Source organism: Silurus meridionalis, chromosome 17, assembly GCF_014805685.1.
Source record: "Silurus meridionalis isolate SWU-2019-XX chromosome 17, ASM1480568v1, whole genome shotgun sequence".
NCBI lineage: Eukaryota > Metazoa > Chordata > Actinopteri > Siluriformes > Siluridae > Silurus > Silurus meridionalis.
The window spans coordinates 24076729-24098325 of NC_060900.1; the positions used below are offsets into that span (position 1 = coordinate 24076729).

The following is a 21597-nucleotide window of genomic DNA, read 5'->3' on the forward strand; positions in this document are numbered from 1 at the left end:
CAAACATCATCTTTAAAGGTTGTAGGTGGTGTGTTAATGTGTGTTTTTCAACTGTCTAAGCATCTGAGTCTCCAAATGCAGTTAAAAAAGCTTGAGATGAGCTTGACATAGAGTTTTTTTTTTACTTTCCATTAGCAGGTTTAGTTTTTACGTTTCATCAAGGTTTCTAGAACAGTGTCTCTCAAAGTGTGGGGCGTTACCCTCTAGTAGGGAATAAAGACATGACAGGTGGGGTGCAATGAACTGCAGGAATTATCATTTTTTTGTGTTTTTCATTCATCTTCATTTACGACTTCTCTTTGAAAAATAAAGTTTATACACCCCAAGCAACCATAAACAAACTTTTAGGTCATTAATGCAAGTAAATTAAAACAACAGCAGTTAGGGTACCTTTTATTTTCTCTATTTTAGAACTTGATCTTGATTTAGAACTTGACATTTTGATAAATTAAACATTTTAAACCCCTTAAAATGTCTAATTTGCCTCTTAAGTGGGGAATTGTAGAAAAAAGTTTGAGAATCGTTGATCTAGAGCAGGGGTCACCAAACTTTTTGAAAGTGAGAGCTACTTCTTGGGTAACGATTAATGTGAAGGGCTACCAGTTTGATACACACAGTTTTCAGTTTGATCTGAAATAACAAATTTGCTCAATTTACCTTTTATTATATGTAATTATTAATAATTAATGATATTCATCTATGTGAAGACACTGATCATGTTAATGATTTCTCACAATAAGTATCAACAATATAGGAAACAGCTATTTTTAGAAAAGGCCCGTGGGCTACTCATGTGGTCCTTGCAGGCTACCTGGTGCCCGCAGGCACCACGTTGGTAAACCCCTGATCTAGAGTATCTTTGATGTCTTTGAGTACTCTTAGTGTTACCATTTAGAGGAGTTTCGTAGCAGAGCTTGGACACTGACACAAACACTTTCTTTAGCTGTTTCTCTGTGTCATGTTATATGCCTATAAAATATTTCATCCCAACAGTGAGTTCATTCTATGTACAAGCTGAAATTAGAAAATCATCAAATATAACGCTAGCTCAAATTGGAATGGATGAAATCTCCAGAGCACTGTACACTATTTATGAAAAGTCCATTCTAGAATAATTTTTTAAACAGTTTTTAATAACTCATATATTTCTATACATATTCACCCAAACATTCTTAGCAAAAAAGTTTGGTTTTGTGAATTCATGTGGTATAAACACACAACCTCTTCACTCTGGTGATCTGTGTGGGCTTTTTGAATAATTTCCATCTTCTGTTTTTCCACTGTTGCACCTCTAAACATGGCTCTGGTTTCATTTTTATTTATTTCATAGTCACTGTGAATACTTGGTTGTGATTGGCTGGAGGTTCAGGTGTGAGTTTAGAGAGTTGAACACACAGGTAGTTTGTGGTCAGTGTAATCAGCATTTTAAATGAATGTGCTGTTATAGGCACCTGTAACCATATCAGCATACAGTTACAGCTCCATACAGAATGAGACAGCAAAATATTTTTATTAACCTTGCTGAGCTACATGAAGGATTTTTGCTTGGTGTTTACTTATATGGTGACTATGCTAAAAAAAACAACAACAGCTTCATTATTAGTAGACGGGTTACACATGCTCTCTCCTTAAAAAAACTATTCATCAAAACTCATTCAAATAAATGTAATCTTTTGGCACTATTTTATCTCTGTGCATTAATTAGAGCAGCAGAATTTTAGCTCTAATGAGCCGTATATAAAATATGTAACACAAACTAAAGCTTTATAATTATAAGTGGCCATAGCTACAGTAGGTTTGAGGCACAGACCATTGTAATTCTCTCCACTTTACTTTGGGCTGTAATTCACCCTGTAAGTCTCAACTAGCCCTGGATCATCATCTTACAAAATAAATGCATAATTCTGGAGCAACAGTGGCTAAGCAGTGAGAGGGTGAACATTCACAATGATTCTTAGACTTTCAGTGGATTATGAAGCACATTGAGGTTTGGGTTCCAATGTGTCTACAGCAATGCATAAAATTATTATGAAGAAAGAGCAATACAATAAATCATTAACAGTTTCAGGGTGAATCTGAAGAACCTGCCTGATCTAATCGTAAGCCCAATATGATTGAATTTCTAATTTAAAATTAGATCAATTTGGGAATTTAAAAAATGGTATGTTTCTCTTAGTGCTGTTTGAGTTTCCTTTTTGTTTTTACTGTCTTGACCAGAAGCCTGCAGGTCAGGGCAAAGAGCAGTAGCACAACCGCAAAAACTGCAAACAATACTGCTAAAACATCGACACTGTGGTAAGAGTACCATGGCATCTTGTAGGACTTGTACTACGAGACTTGTACTATGGACTTGTAGTGTCCATTGGTTTTATTGGTGTTTCTCGAAGTATTTCTGACATTCTGTGCATGTTCTTTCTGTACGGCTGCTTATCGTCCAAGATGTTCTTCAGAGAAAGAGTTAGTGTATCCACATCCAGAGCTGTTACCGACAGTGCTTCGGCTACTCCTCTAGCTTTTATTTTGAGTATGTTTTCAAATTGATCAAAGATCAGTGGTATTCCCAGCACTGGTACACCATGATAGATGGCCTCGTAGATACTGTTTGTTCCTCCGTGCGTTATGAAAACCTTCGTTTTCGGATGTCCAAGAAGGTCATTTTGGGTAAAACTAGCGTGTTGTTGCCCACAGTGAATGGTTTTGGGCCAAGGTGTCTCCAAATGACCTTCTGTGGGAGACGAGAAAAAGCAGAAGCGAAGATCGCCGATATTTCAGGACCCATGCTTCCAATCAGCGTTCCCAAAGACATGATTATGACTCCGTGTTCTCCTGAACTCTGCATGAATATCTCTAGATGATCGGGTAAAGGTTTGGGGGGCTTGCATTGAAATCCGCCGATGTAGATGATGTTTGGCATCGATGGTCGAGGAAACTCAAACACAAAATCAATTCGCATGAGCCAGAGATCGGCACCTTGAATGAGAGAGTAGATGTTTTCTCCTGGATCTATAAACTCACTGATGATATGCTGATAATAAGGTCTAGTAAGTACATGGTCCATGTAAATTGAAATACCATAATGCAGAAGGTTTTTCAGTCTCTCCACAAAGCTCATTTGATCTATGACATGGGATCCAACTACTGGGATGTATGAAAGAGGAGAGGGTGCAATTGCAAAGTGCCCTTCTGTGTGGGTTATCCAGCGAACATTAAACACTATCGGAAGGCCAAGGTACGACCCCAACACGACTCCACCTCCATAGCCAGGATCGGTCAGGATCAAGTCATATTTGGTATCCCGAAGCTTTTTTACCAGTGTTTTATCCTCCAAAATGAGCCTCACCATCTCTGCACTTGTTCTGTGACCTTCCTTCATCAAGTTAAACATCTCTTGTTGTACAGCAACAAGTGACAGAAGCGATCCTTTATCTCTTTGTATGTCAATGTTCCTCTGCAAGAACTCTGCCATGACGTTAGGTTTCTCCAAAAAGTGTGACTCAGTGACCTGAATGGTCACAGATTTGTACTAAAAAGCATTTTCAGGAATGTACCAGCTTGTGGAAGAGCGTACAACTGTCAGCTCGTGACCTCGTTGATGGAGCTCACGCAAAACAATGTCCATGTTAACCCAGTGGCTGCCATCCATTGGATACACAAAGATGTTTCCTGAACTGGAAAGTGAAGTTTGACTACACAAGATGGAACAGATGAGCAAAGTGGAGCTCAGGTCCATTATCTGAAAATGAAACAGATACATTTTAGTGTTCCATAAGAATACAGGGAAGAACATCTATCCATTTATCCATCTATCCATCCATCCATCCATCTATCCATCTATCTATCTATCTATCTATCTATCTATCTATCTATCTATCTATCTATCTATCTATCTATCTATCTATCTATCTACACAGCTCCACCAATCCCTCCATCCTCTACTCCTCCATGCTGGGTCTGGAGGTGCAACCCTGATGATCTTCTCCCCAAGAACCTTCTTAGGGGTTTTAGAGTGTTGACTGATTTCTATTACAGTAAGTGTGCATGCTCAAATCAACCATTCAAAATATAAAAGAACTTTTTTATTCAGTTTTTCTCAGTTGCTTTGGATCATTTTCTCAAAATCCTTAGTTCATCTTTCAAAAGTAAGTATTTGTGTCAATGAACATCTCATTCCCATCAGAATGAAAAGTCCCTCTGTCATTGTTCACAAACAAGATCATCAAAATGTTTAGTCATGTTGTCAGTATGATGGCGCACAATTTCAGTATTCCTCGAAATATAAACTACAGTTTGGATCACATTGATTGAAAATGCACAAAGTTTACTTTCTTCTGTACGGCATCTATGAATGTCAGCAGTACAATTACATTTATTTGATTGCATATTTGATTTATATTGATTGCAAGAGACCGGACAGGATTCACACTTTGACTGTACTGTGATAGTGTCCGTTTCTTTTCTGTTCATCCATTTTTAGAAATTGTAATTCTGTATTTTGCAGTACTTCATCATCAATAACTTTATCTTTCTGAGCAATATCAACTTTGAATAATAGACAGTAAAGCTCAAAGTGTCTTCTTTTTAAAGATATTTAAATGTGTATGTAGCCCACTTTTATCAGGAACTGTTGTTAAAGTTAGGTAGGGCATTTCAGCTGTAAATCCCAAAATCTGTGCTGAAGTCTAACAGGTTAACCCCAGAACAATTGAATGCAAAATGTTTAAACCTGTTGTCAAAATCTGTCAAGCTTAAATTTCTATTAAACATTTTTTTTGTAAATGTATCTTAAATTGATGAATTGGGCAGATGAATCTTGAATAGCACCAAGGAAGGGGGCTTCGAACAATCCCCGTCTCTTGCAATCAATATAAATCAAATATGCAATCAAATAAATACATTTATGATGAAATTCATATTTGCAATACAAAAGAAATTCAGCTTTATGCATATTCAATCATTGTAATCCAAACCGTAGGTTGTGCTGTTGGTAGAAATAGTTTTGAGAATGCACTCTGGTTTGAAACTAAGAAAAAAGTTAATATTAAAAAGATGTTCACTTAGTTTTCCAATTTCTATTAACAATTTACAATTGAATCCTGGTAAGTAGAACCTACCTGTGTGTCTATAAAGACTGTTCTGACGAGTGTGTGAATCTGTGCACATGTGTGTTTGTCCAAGTTAAAGCCTTTTACCCTTTTTTATTGCTTATGTGGCCTACTAAGCACTTTTATTTTTTTGTGGGTGTGTATGTGTTATATAATTAAATGCACTCTTAAAAGTAATGGTACAATTGCTTGCTTTATATATGAAACCCCAAATGGTTCTTTGAATCTAAGTTAGATGGGTCTTTATTAATAAAAGAGATACAGAATTTATGACTGAATAAGAAAATATAATCATTCCAGAAAATATAAAAACTTTACAATTATTCAAATAATTTTACATTTATTTCTGGTTTTACATAAACGTACATAAGCTTGTTAATGGACTGTATGTACATATACAGTACTTCACTTTAAAATATATCTCTGAATTAAGGTAAAACAAATCGCAATGCAGTCTAAAACAATTCATGAGCAATTAAAACGTTCCAAAAAGCGCTACAATTTACACAAGCTGACTACATTTTTAATACAGGTATTGGTGTTCTTGTGTCATCTAAGTTTAAGCATAAATTTTTGAATAAAAGTCATTGTGTGTTTAATGACAACCGGTTGTTGCACATTGAAATAGACTGCAAACAGGCATTCCACAGCCTGTGTCATGTCAATTTCTGCCTCTCTTATTATGTGCACATTGTCCATTACAGTAATCCCCCGCTTTACTGCGGGTCGAATCTCATGCCCCCGGTTTATCAAATTGCATTTGCCACCTAACATAAGTCGCTCTGGATACGTGCATCTGCCAACTGCTATAAATGTAAATGTAGATGTAATTATACTGCACACGGCTATGCAAGTCCCTGTGTACAAGCTGTTACTATATATACAACATATTTGAATATAAATTAATATAATATTAATAAAAACCTGCACTATTGTCAGATTGCAATCAGATTGCAGAATCCTAAAGCACTGTGTATGCAGAAAGGATATGCATGTATATAACTGAGGCTGATGCGATTCACATCTCGATGCATATGATACATTAAAGATACATATGATTCAGCTACTGATGCGATACGATTCACCTCTATTATGCATTTCGATTTGAATCATCACAAAGTGATTCAATGCAAAACTATGCAATTGAAAAATTATAATGCTTTGCAATTCAATATACTAGAGATAGCTTTTTTTTTGTTCTGACATAAATAAATAAATAAATAAATAAATAAATAAATAAATGTATGAATGTATGAATGTACTTAAGTGCCTTCTGAACTCTAACACATAGCACTTTCACAAACAGGCCTTCTTAGTGCAAAGAAAAAAAAGAAATAAGATTAAATTAAACCAGAAATATTTTTCCTGTTCTGTCCCCAGGAAGATGCAGCTCTGCCTCTGCCATGTTAATCTGTATTCTATAGGACACACCTCGGTCTGTGTAGCAGCAGTGGTGCTGAGAGAACGCGCTCGAGAAACAGTTTAGCGACGAGAAATCAATTCAAATATAAAACATTGGTCACAAATTATTGGTCACTTTCTAAATAATAAACGTATTGCGCATCTACTAATAATTATATATAAATACATTTTAACTGATGAAAATATGTTAAAAACGATGCATCGCGATACAAATGCCGACTTTTAACTGATGCACATTTTTTTTTTTACTTTTTTTAAACGAATTAAAAAAAAAATGAAGTCGAAAATATCCGACTTAAATTCTGTCTGTCCACAAGGGGGCAGCACAAGTTCATTGGGAACTCTGGAGTTAATCAAATCATAAGAAACATGACACACTATTTCCCTGATACACACTCTATTATACACTGTATTACACACTGCATTACACACTCCAACACACAGTCCAATACACAGTTTTATACATACTCTAATTACGCATTTAATATACACTATAATACACACGTCAATACACACCCTGATACACACTCTTACACACTCTAATAGACACTCTGATACACACTCCGATTTCGACCTGTTGATGAGTGTGATAATAAGCACAGCTGAGTCAGTGTGTGTCTGAGGCAACTGTGGTAGAGAGCCAAGATCAATTGATGTCTCTGGTACACTTTACCAGTTATAATTAGGGTTTAATTAGGTTAAAGTTCACGTCCAAACACACACACACACGCACACACACACACACACACACACACACACACACACACTGACTTGCTCCTTTACAGTACATGATGCTTTATTAATGACAGAAGAAGCCTGGAGCACACACTATGACTCCATGGTGCATAATTAATGCTCAGATGTGTGTGTGTGTGTGTATGTGTGTGTGTGTGTGTGTGTGTGTGTGTGTGTGTGTGTGATTCATAAAGGGAATACTAAATAAAATATTCATCCTTATAATAAAATGCAGTGTTTATTAGTCTCAGTCATGGTTGTCAGTCAGCTGATTCACTTGTCGAGATCAACACACACACACACACACACACACACACACACACACACACACACACACACACACACACACTTTCTAGCTTCTAAACTAAGGTATATTACAAAAAGGAGTCAGTCCTGCCTCACAGCTCCTGAGTTCCTTGGTGGAACCAGAGCTTTGTACGTTCTTGTGTCTGCACGTGTTTCCTCTGGGTTCTCCAGTTTCCTCCAGGTTCTTCAGCTTTGAATAAGTGTGTCCAATAGTTCATTCATGGTTCATTCCTGCTGCACACCCTAGTGTTCCTGGGATAAACTCTGTATGGACTCTTGATGGACAGTGTAATGGGGAACAACGGATCAAAAATAAGGTGACAGTGTACTTAAAGTTCATTAAGAGGTCACTATCATCACCACAAAAAGATCTCTATTAGGAACATCAGAAACGTTGAGATGAAACAAATTCTTGATCTTACTACTGTCACAGAGATCCGTTTCATGTTTCTTGTGAGATTGTGAGATTAAACGTAACATACCATCTGCTCAGCATGGGCAGACATGATCATACTTTCAACTGGTCGGTGGGGTAGCTTCAGCTTGTTCTCTTTATCACATAACACCAACATTGCATCATGAGCTTGGAGCTTCTGAGGTGAAGAACAGAATCGGCTCAGCAGCTGGTCCTGATGCTGCTCCTGTTGTATTGCTAGATAAGAGAAAGCTGGCATTAGGAACAAATGTAAAAAAGTGTTCACCACCACCACCACCGTCATCATCCTGATTGGTCTCTCTCTCTCTCTCTCTCTCTCTCTCTCTGCTCTTTCTCTTCATCTCCTTTATGTTTTGCTCATTTGTTGAATCTCCACACTTTTACGGATAAAACCCAACAAGCGTGGGGGCACGTCCACATGCACCACCACTAACCTTCTTACTTTTAATGGATAAGAGCATGGAGATTGCTGGATGAGAGAAACCTGGTAGGAACAAATAGCCCCTCAAGGGTTCTTGGGTAGGTGGAACTCAAAAACAGGTTCTGCTTATAACCTGTACGGTCTCCATTAGATATGGATCCTGAAGGTGCCTTAAGGAGAGAAAGAGAAATCAGCTCATCTTCTCTATCTTCTTAGGATTTGAGTGCTGCCGTCACAACCATCACCACCACCACCATCATCATCATCCTGATTGGTGTCATTCTCTCTCTCTCTCTCTCTCTCTCTCTCTCTCTCTCTCTCTCTCTCCTTCCCGTGATGCTCAGCTGCAGAATCTCCACGCTCTTTCCCATAAAACCCAAAAAGCGAGGGGGCACGTCCACACGCACAACCACCAGCCTCCTCGCGCTCCGGTTCCGCCTACCCCCCACTTCCCCCCCACCCGCCGGTTCCTCTCCGTGCGCGTGAGGCTGCCGGAATACCGCACGGAGGTCGCGCGTGCGCGTCCTATAGGCAAAAGGGCTGCGGTATTTTTTTTTTTTTTTTTTTTTTGCCATTTTCTCTTCTAAATCTTTCTTTTTTATAATTATTATTATTACTATTATTATTAGCATTGCATTTGTATGATAAGGTGTGTAAAATGTCCTTGGAGCGAATGGCCTGTCCGGTGAGTACCCCACACACACACACACACACACACACACGCAAATGCGCGCGCGTATAAATTCACTTTAACGCCGCTTGTGCGGATTTATGATTTGTTTTTGCTGTGCATTTGAGAAGCGCAAGTGAAAGTGTGCAGATCTTCTGTACACATCTTCTGTAAGTGTGTAGAAAGAAAAGGAGGAATTCCACAAAGGTAGTCAACAAGTGCGCGTAATAATAAATTTTCAATTATAAATTATTGTTATTATTATTATTATTATTGTAAATGACCAATAATAATCCACATGAGCACGTGACGGTGGTGTGTTAAGTGATTTAAGATTGTCGTGTTTTAAATTCGAATTCATTACTGAGTCTGATCATACTTAATTGGATCAAGTTTAATAATAATAATCATGCTCATACTATAAATAACAAAAGCAATAATAAAAAAATTGCAATACTAATGCTAATAATTGTAATACTAATTATAATAATAATCAGAATAAAAGAATCAGACGTCACGTTGGTTTCAATGAAACGTCAGAAATGATATTAAATCCACTCTCTAATGGCATTCATGGTTAGAATGAGACCAGAATGATATGCAAAACGACGCTTTTGCTTTTTTTTTTCTTCTTTCTGTGTGCGTGCACTGACATCAAGGTGAACTGGCGCGTTTCTGAAGGTTACCGAGAAAAAGCCGAGCAGTTAAGTGAATGTTCAGCTTCATTTTGGCACTGCGCTCCCTCCCGTCCTGCCTGACCGACACCGCGCATGCGCGGGATCTCAACGCATGCGCAGGGAAGGGCATGCGGGTTGGCGCAGAGATGAGAAAAACACGCACAAGCGCGCGCGCGCGTGTACGCACCATGCACTCACACACACACACACACACCGAGTCTCCGATCTGTTTTTACACTGTTATCTGTAAAGAATATTTTATACAGACTTATTAAAAGGGCACTGTTGAAATCTGCATTTTGATTGGCCAGAAGGTGTTTTAATTGATAAATTAATGGAAAGAGTCTCCAGTGTCAATGCTGTGTGATAGTTTGGGTTTAATTTTAAATTGTCTAGGTGTGAGAGTAAGGAAACACTTCAGGGTGTGCAATTAAAGGGAAGTTATTTTCTAATCGTATCTAATTCCATCTTGGTCACATCACATTGGTGTTGATTTGTTTTTCTAGAACAACATGCAAAATGCATCCAGTATGTGTAGTACCAGTCAGAGGTTTGGATACACTTATTTTTTGGTGTTTTTTCTGTATTTCTTTTTATTATTTTTAACATTGTACCTTAATACTGAGGACATCCAAAGTATGAAAGAACACACATGGAATTATGTAGCAAACAAGTGTTAAACAATATAATGTAAAGATCCAAAGTTATTAAATTTAGCTTTGAGGACAGTTTGGCAAACTCATAGCACTCTTTCATGAGATAAACAAGGTAGTCAAATTAAATGTGGGTTTCAGTTCATGAGTCAAGACTTCATTTGTGACATTTCTTCTTTATGTGCTTAAGACCAATTGTTGCCTTGCGCAGTTGAAAGGTGGGTACAGAGCCAAAAGCCCTATTAGTTCTACTACAATCCTACTACTACTGTACCTAATCCATATTATGGCAGAAAAAACACTCAGTTGAGTAAACAGAAAAGACAGCCTATCAATACTTTACAAAATGACGGACAGTCAAACTGAAAAATCCCAAGAACCTTAAGTGCAGTCGCCAAAACCATCACATGCTCCTGGCTTTCATACGAACCTGGCTTTCATGAGGACCGTCCCAGGAATGGAAGACCAACAGCTACCTCTGCTGCAGAGAACAAGTTTAATAAAATGATTAGCTTAAGAACCTGCCGATATACATAAATGCTTCTCGGAGCAAAGATATTTCAACATTCACTGTTCAGAGGTGATTGTGTTAGTCAGGCCTCCATAATCGAATTCCAGAAAATAACTATTACTTTAAAAGAACAACAAGCAGAAGAGACTTGTTTTGGGGGAAGAAACACAAGTAATGTACATTAGATCAGTGGAAAACTGTCCTTTGGTCTCATGAGTCCAAATCGGAGAGTTTTGGTTCTAACCTCCTTGTGTCTGTTAGAAGATGAGCAGGTGAATTGAGAGTTCCTGAATGTGTGGTTCCCACTGTGAAGCGTAGAGAAGGAGGTGTGATGGTATAGAATGCTTTGTTACTGACACTGTTGGTGAATTAGTCAAAATTGAGGGCACACTTAACCAGCATGGCTACCACAGTATTTTGCAGTGACGTGCTTTCTCATCTGGTTTGCACTTTGTGGGATAATAATTTGTTGAACAATGAACCAGAAACAGAGCTATTTGTTTTTAGAAGGAGAGTGAAGGAATTGCTGCATCAGATGACCTGGTCTCTGAGGAAAAGCAGCCAACAAGCACTCAACAGCTCTGGGAACTCCTCAAGATTGTTGGAAAACCATTCCAGATGACTACCTCATGAGGCTGGCTGAGTGAATACCAAGAGTGTACAAAACTATCAACAAAGCAAAAGGTGGCTACTTTGAAGAATCGAGAATAAAAAAACATATTCTGGGTTTTTTAAGAAGTTTGTTTAATACATATTTTCATACATTTTCTTTCATAGTTTGGATGTCTCCAGTATTAATGTATTAATGTACAATGTTGAAAATGTGAAAAAGAAAGAAAAAAAAACACTGAAACATTTTGACTGGTACTGTATATAGACAATGTCATGTACGTATATAATTCTTTTACATTTTTCATCGGTGTATATTTTCAGGCTGACTATAAAAAATAATTCAGTTTAAAAATCAAAATAGCATAAATTGCTGGATAAGGGCTTTTTATAATTTCAGGGTTTTTCTGCTACCTATGTCTTATTGTTGACCTATTTATTTAAACAAAACACGACCAGCATGAAATTGTATGCCATCCAGGCTGTTGTTCATCTCAGGATCATCTTTCGACTTTATTTATTTGTTCTCTTGCTTCAGGCTTTCTGCTTCACTCTGCTGTTGTGTGTTTGTCCCCGAATGCCCCAGTCACTTCACTTCTCATCAGTGACCTGCAGGGAAATGGATGGGAACAATGACTACCGCATCTCATGCTGACCTTTTCTGTGAATAGAAGTTCATTTTGAATGGAGCTACAGTATATTGTACCTTAAAATTATCAGGCCAGGACGAATGGACTGCTCTTCCTTCAGTATGTAGAACCACCGCCAGAACTCTGGAGATCTGGGTCAGCAGAAGAAGATCACTCTAGACGGCTACACAGCGGTCCTCAGATCAGAAAGCATCATGGGGGAATCTGTAAATAGCACCGTGGCGTTTCACCCCAAGAAGCAGAGGACTGACAGCGGAGGGCATGAGGGTGATTTTGGAGTTTCTTTGGAGGAACTGAGGAACTTGATGGAGTTTAGAGGAGCAGAGGCGCTCCATAAAATACAGGAAAACTATGGGAACACTGAAGGACTCTGTCACAGACTAAAAACTTCGCCAGCTGATGGTGAGTTTACACTATAATCAGTCTTTGACACTCAATCAGAATCTGGCTGGGGGTTAGCTGGGAATAAGAAGTTTATAGATAGGAGCTTATTTTATAGAAATAAATATTGCTAATAATAACCATATAATTAAATAAATTATCAAATTAGGGGGTTTTGGCTGGAAGTAGAGGTTCTCTGGTGGGAACTAGAGGGTCTGGCTGACACCTAGATGAGCACAATTTTAAACTTGTATTGGTACATGGAAGTTTGCTAAGAAAAATGTTGGCTTCTTTAGAAATTATGCTGACTCTGAATGGAAACATTAAGACTTATGGCTCAAACTACAGAAGAGGTTAATTTATCGGGAACTTGGAGCCTTATAACTGGAACTAGAGGTTCTTTGGGGAATTATTATTTATTTTTATTTAGCTGAATCTAGGGGTGGTTTGGATGGCACTAAGAGGGTTATGCCTGGAACAAAGTGTATTTAGGCTGTAATTGGGGTATTTCTTGTTATTGGGAGACTCTAGTTGACACTTTTTAGGCTATGATTAGAGCCAACTAAACTCTGTCTGAAACTGAAATACTCTATCTTGAACCAAGGGGCTTATGGTTGGAACTAGGTGAGCACAGGCTTGAAATAATTGGTTATGGCTGTAACAAGTGGGTTCTCTGACTGGATGTAGGAAGCTTTACATTAACCCTCTCTGAGACTATGGAAGTAGAGGTGCTTTCTGGAATTAGAAGTGCTCTGGATTTATGTCTGTGGAGTTATGGCAGGAACTGATGGGCCTATAGGGGATGTCTCTCGGCCTTTAGGGTACCTGTGTCTGGCACTAACTGGGCTTCAGCTGAAACTAGAGTGTGTGCAACTGGCCACAATCAGGAGTTGCACTTGTGTGCTGCTATGTGGTACGGGTTAATTTCCCCATTGCTCTCAGCCAATCAGAAAGCAATGTACTGTAATGTACTAGACTGACATTAATGAAGGATGACTGTCCTTTGGCTCCTTCACAATCTGGTGAACTAGTGTTATGCGGAATGTGCTTCTGGTCACCATGCAGGAGTGTTTACTCTCTCTCTCTCTCTCTCTCTCTCTCTCTCTCTCTCACTCACATGCTCCCTCTTTCTATCTGTCTGTGTTCTTTAGATTTTCATACAGTGACACTACAGGCCAAGGGTTTTTATCAACATTAATTTTAGCAGGGATACAGCTCCACAATTTTCTCTCTTTTGCTATGTGTGTGTTTGTGTTTGTCCAGTCCTTTTTCACACCCACTAGATCTCCCTCTATGTTACTTTTGAATTAATATCCTGCTTATTTACTCTTTATGCTCTGCTGAGCACCTTATAGTGCATTAAACAGGAACGCTACTAAATCCAGTTGTTTTTTGGAGATAAACATATTTAAAAACTCATTTATAAGCGCCTGAGTAGGGAATCAGAGGATAATTTGGGGCACAGCCTATTATTACCATGGAAACTGCAGGTGAATGATCTACCTTTCAGTCACCTATTGTACAGTAGCTCTGCTGTAGAAAAACGCACTCACACAGTGCTTGCTAAAATGTTATTGCAGAACTAATAGGCATACTGCATGGCAATAAGAACTCTCACTACTTAAACTTAAACTATATGTATCCAGTGCTAAAACATTAGCTAAGTAATTTGCATTTTAAAGATTTAATAGCTGTATAAACATACTAGCTAAAAAAAATCCTGATAAATATAAATAAAAACAAATGATGCTGCGTTCTCAGTATTGACTTTGCTAGTATGTTTACTTTGCTAGCATACTTAGCTAACTTGGCAGGTGATGGAAGATTTGCCTTGAAATAGCGTGTGAAATTCCGTTTTCCCTTTTTTGTTCTAAGACATATATATGACCGAAACAATTTAGCAAAAGAGTTTTTCTATTTGGTTTATAGTAATAAAGGAAATCATGATCAGTTCAAGATGCTAGTTATTAAAATGACCAACAGTAATAATTATCACATGATGACATTCTTATCTCTACTCTAATGGCTACTTGGCTTTTTTCATTCATTCCAGTGACACGATACACTTAAATCTGTTTAAAAAAAATAGATCATACAGATCTGTGCATTAATTATTTTAATTCAATTCGATTTTATTTGTATAGTGCTTTCAACAGTGGACGTTGTCCCAAAACAGATTTACAGAGATAAAGAATGGATATAAATGATATAAGGATATAAAATATGGATTTTTATGTTAATGCCTATAAGATTAAGCCTTATATATTTATCCCTAATAAACAAGCCAGTGGCAAGTGTGGCAAGGAAAAACTCCCTGAGATGGTATGAGGAAGAAACCTCGAGCGGAACAAGAATCAAATGGCAACTCATCCTCATCTGGGTAGCACTGAATATCAATTCATTTGAGTCAATTCAGTTGCTCAGCGGCTATATAGCTCTTTAGGATATAGATGTGGAACCATTCCCAGCTGCACAAGTGGTCTCATTTGAGAAGGACACCATTTAGAGGTAGGACATCAGGATGAACCAGGCACATCAGAAGAGGTAAAGGACGTCATTGTTGAGGTGTACTGTTCAGTGAGGGGCGCTTAAATGGAGGACTGTTCATGCAAATTGCACCCCTAAGCTATTGAAATTCAAGAGTTATATTTATATTAAGTTTGTAATCTTGCGTACCAGTGTAGATTTATTAATTGCTAGAGACTCAAAGCACTTTTGTACGTCGCTCTGGATAAGGGCGTCTGCTAAATGCCGCAAATGTAAATGTAAATTGTAGAATTTATATTATTTACAGTCCATTATGCATACATCCTTATTCTTCTTGCTTAGTAACTTAATGGATCTTCAGGCTGTTCATGAGAAACCATCCTCAGTTACACAGAATGGATTCCAATTGAAGAGATCAGGATGAATGTCAGGATAAATCAGACAAATCTGAAAAGAAGAAAGGGACAGGTTTGCTGCTCACTACTATTTGTTTAGTGGCACAACAAAAAAACGCTTGTGTTGGTGCTACATACATTTTAAATGTACCTATGCTTCCTCTTTTTCTTTTTGTTGAAAGTATTTAAAACTGAATAAACCGCATGAATCTTTCAGACAAGCCACAATCAGTGATTCACCCCATTTTGCTTGTCTTATTTTTTACAAACATAGAGATTGTGGTAATAACTATTTTCGACTTGAATGACAAAAGCAGAGTGATTAAATTGTCAGATATTTTGTCATCTGCTGGGTGTAAAAAAAAAAAAAGCACAGCTTGTATTTGCATCTTTCATGACATTTTTGTCACATAACGTCATCAGTGCATATTCATGATCTGGGATTATGCTTTGTCCAGAGATATAAAACTTCTCCATATTTTCTCAATAGCCTGGCTCCACTCCCCTTCTCCTCTTGCTTGAAACCAGCAAGATTCACGTTTCAAAACGTTTAAAATATGTTTCAATATAAACAGATTCAGTACGGCTTAATTGTTCATTTCGTTTATGATCTAGTTTCTTTAGTTCATACAGAATCCGCACTGCTTTTGTTCAGACTGTTTTCACAAGCTCCAGCCAATCACATGCCACCAATGAGCTCACATGCTGTGTGACCTCTTGGGTGGTTTGGGACTCATATAAATGAAATATATATATAAAATAAAGCTCCCATTAAAACTGACATGTTGCTGATCTTCACTGCAAAGTTTTCTGAGAATCTTCACAGAGAGAAATCTGTGATCTAACGCTGGCTTTGAAGTGATGGGGTAAAAAAGAGAAAGGCATCATTGATTTTTACAATGGCTTGACTGAAATGATGAAAGATGATCGTGTGAATCAGGGTGATTTGTTGGAGGAAGAGTTGATATCCAGGAAATCCAGATTGATCAACATCAGAAGAGCTAAAAACGGTGCAGCTTTGCTACCTCACCGCCTCTCACTTCTCCTGCTGATGAGCTCATCTCAGTGGGGTGACGCATGCGCAGGTGGGCAGACAGCCACTTTAAAGGAAAATGTACCTTGAACCGAGGTTGAAGCATCTAAACGTAGCTGAATAATCGACTGATATGATTTCACATATCTCATTGCAAAGTGAGGACCACATTTCACTTTTGGGTGATAACTAACCTTTCTGCACAATTAGCTAAAGCTTATTTATCAGTGTAATCCATACGGTATTTAGACAGAACCCTTACACATAGGATGTTAATCTCCATTAAATAGAGCCCATGTTGCTTAGCAACGATAAATTTCTTTTAAGACATAATGGCATGGCAGAAGAATCGTTTTATTGCAAATATTATTAATATTGAATTCTATGAATTTGAGTTCTATAATGGAGAGTTTTACAGAAATTCAGATATTAATTCTAAATATACAAATTGAAAGTTGTGAGGCTACACGAGCAAGAAACTTTGTGAGAAACGAGAATCCAAAGGGATACACTCACATCTCTCATTAATAAAAAAACCCAACAATGTGAAACAGAGTGTAAAACAGTTTGTACCAATTTAGGTTTTATTACATACAATGATATTGGTATTGAACATCTCAAGTAAAAAATTAAATATATATGAGAATAGTTTTCTGTGGGTTTTTATTTTTGCTTTAACATTTACTCAAAGCCTCTTTTAGCTCAAACTTTTCATCACTAGTTACCATGATAGGTATCTCACATCTACATTTACATAAAGAAACAAGAGATGTTGGAACAATTAAGCTCATTGTTTTAGATATTTAAACTTTCTAAAAGCTTGTGCTTATTTCTAATTTAAATGTAAAAGTAGTATTTGACTCAGTTGTATTAGAAAGCTGTGTAAAAAATGTGTTTAAGCATTTATTTGTTAAATGTATTTCTTTTTTTTAATAAACCTAAAATTGGAAATTTCATATTATAAATTCAATGCATATATATAGCGTGCATGTACATACATATAATACAATAAAACACAATAGTATATATATTATACAAAAGTCATTGTATCATAGGGTGATAGCGAAAAGAAACGGCTCTCGGATTGTGGTGATTTATTTCCCTTCAACACAGAGAAAAACGGCAGGAAGAGAAGGTTAGAGTTATTAAAAAAAGAGAGAGAGGGAAAGGGAGAACAAGAGATGAGAAGGCGATGAGTGAGAGAAAGGATGAAAGGGGAGTGAGGGATGAAAGAGGAGTAACCAAAGAAAGGAGGGATGAATTAATGAAAAGAGGATGAGAGGCTGCTGAGGGCAGGAGGTCTGCTTTGGTGAAAGGAACTCACACTGACAACCATCTGCATTCCTCTCTCTCTCTCTCTCTCTCTCTCTCTCTCTCTCTCTCTCTCTCGCTCTACCCCCCGCTCTAGCTCTGCCTCTATCTCTCCTTTCCTTTCTCTCTCTCTCTCTCTCTCTCTCTCTCTCTCTCTCGCTCTACCCCCCGCTCTACCCCCCGCTCTAGCTCTGCCTCTATCTCTCCTTTCCCTTTCTCTCTCTCTCTCTCTCTCTCTCTCTCTCTCTCTCTCTCGCTCTACCCCCGCTCTACCCCCGCTCTAGCTCTGCCTCTATCTCTCCTTTCCCTTTCTCTCTCTCTCTCTCTCTCTCTCTCTCTCTCTCAGGCAGTTTTGCTTGTGAATGTATGACAGTGACCAAAACATGGCATCCATCTGTTTTAAATATTAGTCAATTAATTGTCAATCGATAAGACACTAACACTTACACACTAGCACAGACTGTCTCATCTTCACCCTGCCATTCTCCTCCACAACACACACCAGGTTTACGGGACATTCCCGCTGACCTGGAGAGGCGATGGCAGGTTTTCGGACAAAACTTCATCCCTCCGAAGAAGCCAAAGACGTTTCTTCAGTTAGTGTGGGAGGCTTTGCAGGATGTCACACTCATCATCCTGGAGATTGCAGCCATCATCTCACTCGGCCTGTCCTTCTATCGACCGCCGGACGGAGATAGCGAAGGTGATATGACCTTAAATATAGTTACCACAAAGCGGGATTTTATATGCCTGGGATGAGTTTTATCATATTGCTTTACTTATGATGCTTTATATAATTAATGATGTGCTTAATATTGATTTTAAGATGAAATTGGCAACTTTAGAAATTATTTGTGAGATTAACATATGTTTACACTCATTGTTTACTGGTTTTGTCCTTTTTTATGCTTAAACTCACATCTGATTGAGGTTTGTGAAAAACCTCAGTTTAACAACCTAAAAAATATTTGAGCAACAGTTCAAAGCAAATCAAAGCAGATCCAAAGCAAATCAATGGCAATATTGAGTGTGTATTGTAAATACTCACTTAATAGGACCTTTGAACTTAAATCTTGCTGATGCATTTTGAATGACATTTACAATTGTGCAATTTGGCAGACCCCCTTATTCAGAGTGATTTATAACTGAACAATTTTTTCTTGATTTCTCCCTGTATCCACAGCTTGCGTGAGTGTGTTGGGAGGAGTGGAGGATGAGGGCGAGGCCGAAGCCGGATGGATAGAGGGTGCTGCGATCCTCCTGTCCGTGCTATGTGTGGTTTTGGTCACCGCCTTCAACGACTGGAGTAAAGAGAAGCAATTTCGCGGCCTTCAGAGCCGCATTGAGCAGGAGCAGCGTTTCAGCGTCGTCCGAAACGGCGTTGTCGTCCAAATTCCCGTCGCCGAGATGGTGGTTGGGGACGTGGCCCAAGTCAAATACGGTCCGTAATGAAGGGAAATGTCCTTTCCTTTTTTCTGGATTTGTTTAATCTGGATTTGACATTAATAAACCAGGATACAACTTGCAGGGATCCAGTACTGACCATGAATTAAATTCAGTTGTATTTGTATCAGGCTTTTAACATACATTTATGTATAAATAAATAGATAAACACAGAAATATGGATTATCAATAAATACATTTATCTTTAATGAGTGAAATTGTGGTGAGGAAAAACTCTCTGAGATGACATGTGGAAAGAACCTTGAGAGGAACCCATCCTCATCTAGACATCCTTATTTAGATTCTCTTCATTGTTTGACCATCATTCAATTCTAAAATTGTGTAGTGTAGAGTCACAGTAGTCACGTTAAATTCACGCAAAGGCATCGTTATGCATTTAAAATAATGTATCAAATAAAAAAGGTAAAATTGTATTAATTAAATTGTGGTAATTGTGAATTAGTTTTAAATTCATGTTAAAGGTTAGAATTCTGAGTTTGGAATAGCGCGTGTGTGTGTGTATGTGTGTGCAGGCGATCTTCTTCCTGCAGATGGAGTTCTGATTCAGGGAAACGACCTGAAGATTGATGAGAGCTCCCTCACAGGAGAGTCAGATCACGTCCGGAAAGCTGTGGATCGAGATCCGATGCTGCTGTCAGGTGTGTAGTGCCATGCGCAATCTGTGTGCTGAAATTGTGTACTGAATGCTAAAGATGTTGAAATATTCGTGTGAAGGTTTTATTTTATTTATTTATTTTTCCAATAAACTGTGAATCTCCTGGGACTTTTTCATATTCAACAGCATATAGAGTTTATAGGATGGTGCAAAAAACAAAAAACACTGTTTAAAAGGAAATGTTAAGAGAGAGCAAGTGGAAAATATCCAGACTGGTTTAAGGTTCTGTAATACTGTGAAGTACTGTATGCAGTGATATACACAAATAATGTTTATGGAGGTGGAAAAAATGGGTATAATACAAAAGTGATTCCTCCATGCCTATTTATACGCTCACCATTTTTCAGCAATGGTTAAACTTTAGCATTCAAACTTTAACCTTTTACAGGAAATGTCTCCAGTGCAGAAGTAGTGTAGACCTTGGTGTAGACATTGTTCTCTTAGTTCCAGATTGCATTGCAGCTATACAACACGTATTACGTTAAGGAAGAGGCTCAGCTCACCTAGCCTGCACTGAACAGAATGACGGATTGTGGATGTTTGCATCGACATTAATTATCATAATGGCAGTGGTATTTACACAAAAGTTGAAGATTTGGAAGCTGTTCTGTTTAAACAGAGAGTACAAAAAAATGGACAGACCAAAAGGCTAAAGTGGTGCCGCATTGCTTTTGTTCAGGGAACTCAGAATGTGATTATGAATTAATAAGGATCAGATGTTAGTAATAAAGATTTAGATTTTTCCTTTAATAGCTGCTGGTTAAAATTTTTCCTTATATAAGCTCATCTCTGCATCACAAGACCTTTAAATAGGATCCGCCCCGGCCTCTTCACTACATGGTGCCCTAGCGTGGGCGACGGCATACACTTCTCCTGCTCGAGAGTGGAGTGGAGATTCTCCAGCCCACTCCTGAGATCCCACACAGCACCACTAGGGGAACAGAATGATCTCGCTGGGGATTAAAAACAAAATAGAAGAAAAAACTAAAATACAAAGATGGAGTTCATTAATGCTTAAACTACACCCCCTCTTTATCTCTCTCTTTGTTTGTCCCTCTGTCTCTTTCTATCTCTTCCTTGATCTGTTTTGTGAAACTAACACAAACCTAATCAGATTTCTGCCTGCTTTCTGTTTCCTGGAAAATCTGCGTAAAGCGCATTAGCATTATCACAGGCTATGCTCTGTTTGTTTAATCATCACTACATGCAGCAGCATCCACAGTTTCCTCCTGATTTTACAGCTTCTTCTTTATCACGAACAGCTGACGTTTCTCAATAAACACTTCATTTTAGCTCGTGTAATGGACAAGTGTCAGAGATATTACTGTGGAATGTTAATCATGAAGTAAATAAGATTGTTTATCAAAGCAATCAAAGGAAATGCTTGTTTTATTAAGATACAGTCCTGTACAGTCATGCAGCTACAAAGCAGAAAATCATGCAGATACTGGTTCAGTATCTGTTCACACCAAATCTGATCATTGTTGTGACTTTAACCAGATGTTCTGGTTAAGAGCTTTACACAGAATGGTGCACAAAACAAAAAACATGAGTAAAGTGCAGCCCTGTGTATGGAAATGCCTTGTTGTTAAGAGAGTGATCAGAGGAAAATGCGTTGTTTACAGGAAGAATGTAGTCTTCTCAATATGCACAAAACATCACACCTTAAGGTGGAAAAA

General features: G+C 38.0%; 2 protein-coding genes across 2 annotated transcripts in view; one reads left to right on the top strand and one right to left on the bottom strand.

The window, feature by feature from the left end:
• Positions 1–2172: 2172 nt before the first annotated feature.
• On the bottom strand, positions 2173–9899 carry ugt5e1 (UDP glucuronosyltransferase 5 family, polypeptide E1). The gene is given in 5 exon segments (XM_046871967.1): positions 2173–2357; positions 2360–2662; positions 2665–3733; positions 8048–8217; positions 9779–9899. Coding segments are annotated over 5 exon segments (1848 nt in total).
• The window catches only part of atp2b3a (ATPase plasma membrane Ca2+ transporting 3a), a 31060-nt gene continuing 18300 nt past the window's right edge, over positions 8838–21597 (top strand). Inside the window, 5 exon segments of the mRNA XM_046871376.1 lie at positions 8838–9107; positions 12081–12594; positions 18305–18502; positions 18983–19240; positions 19776–19901. Coding sequence (XP_046727332.1) covers positions 12387–12594; positions 18305–18502; positions 18983–19240; positions 19776–19901 — 790 coding nt within the window. The 5' untranslated portion in view covers positions 8838–9107; positions 12081–12386.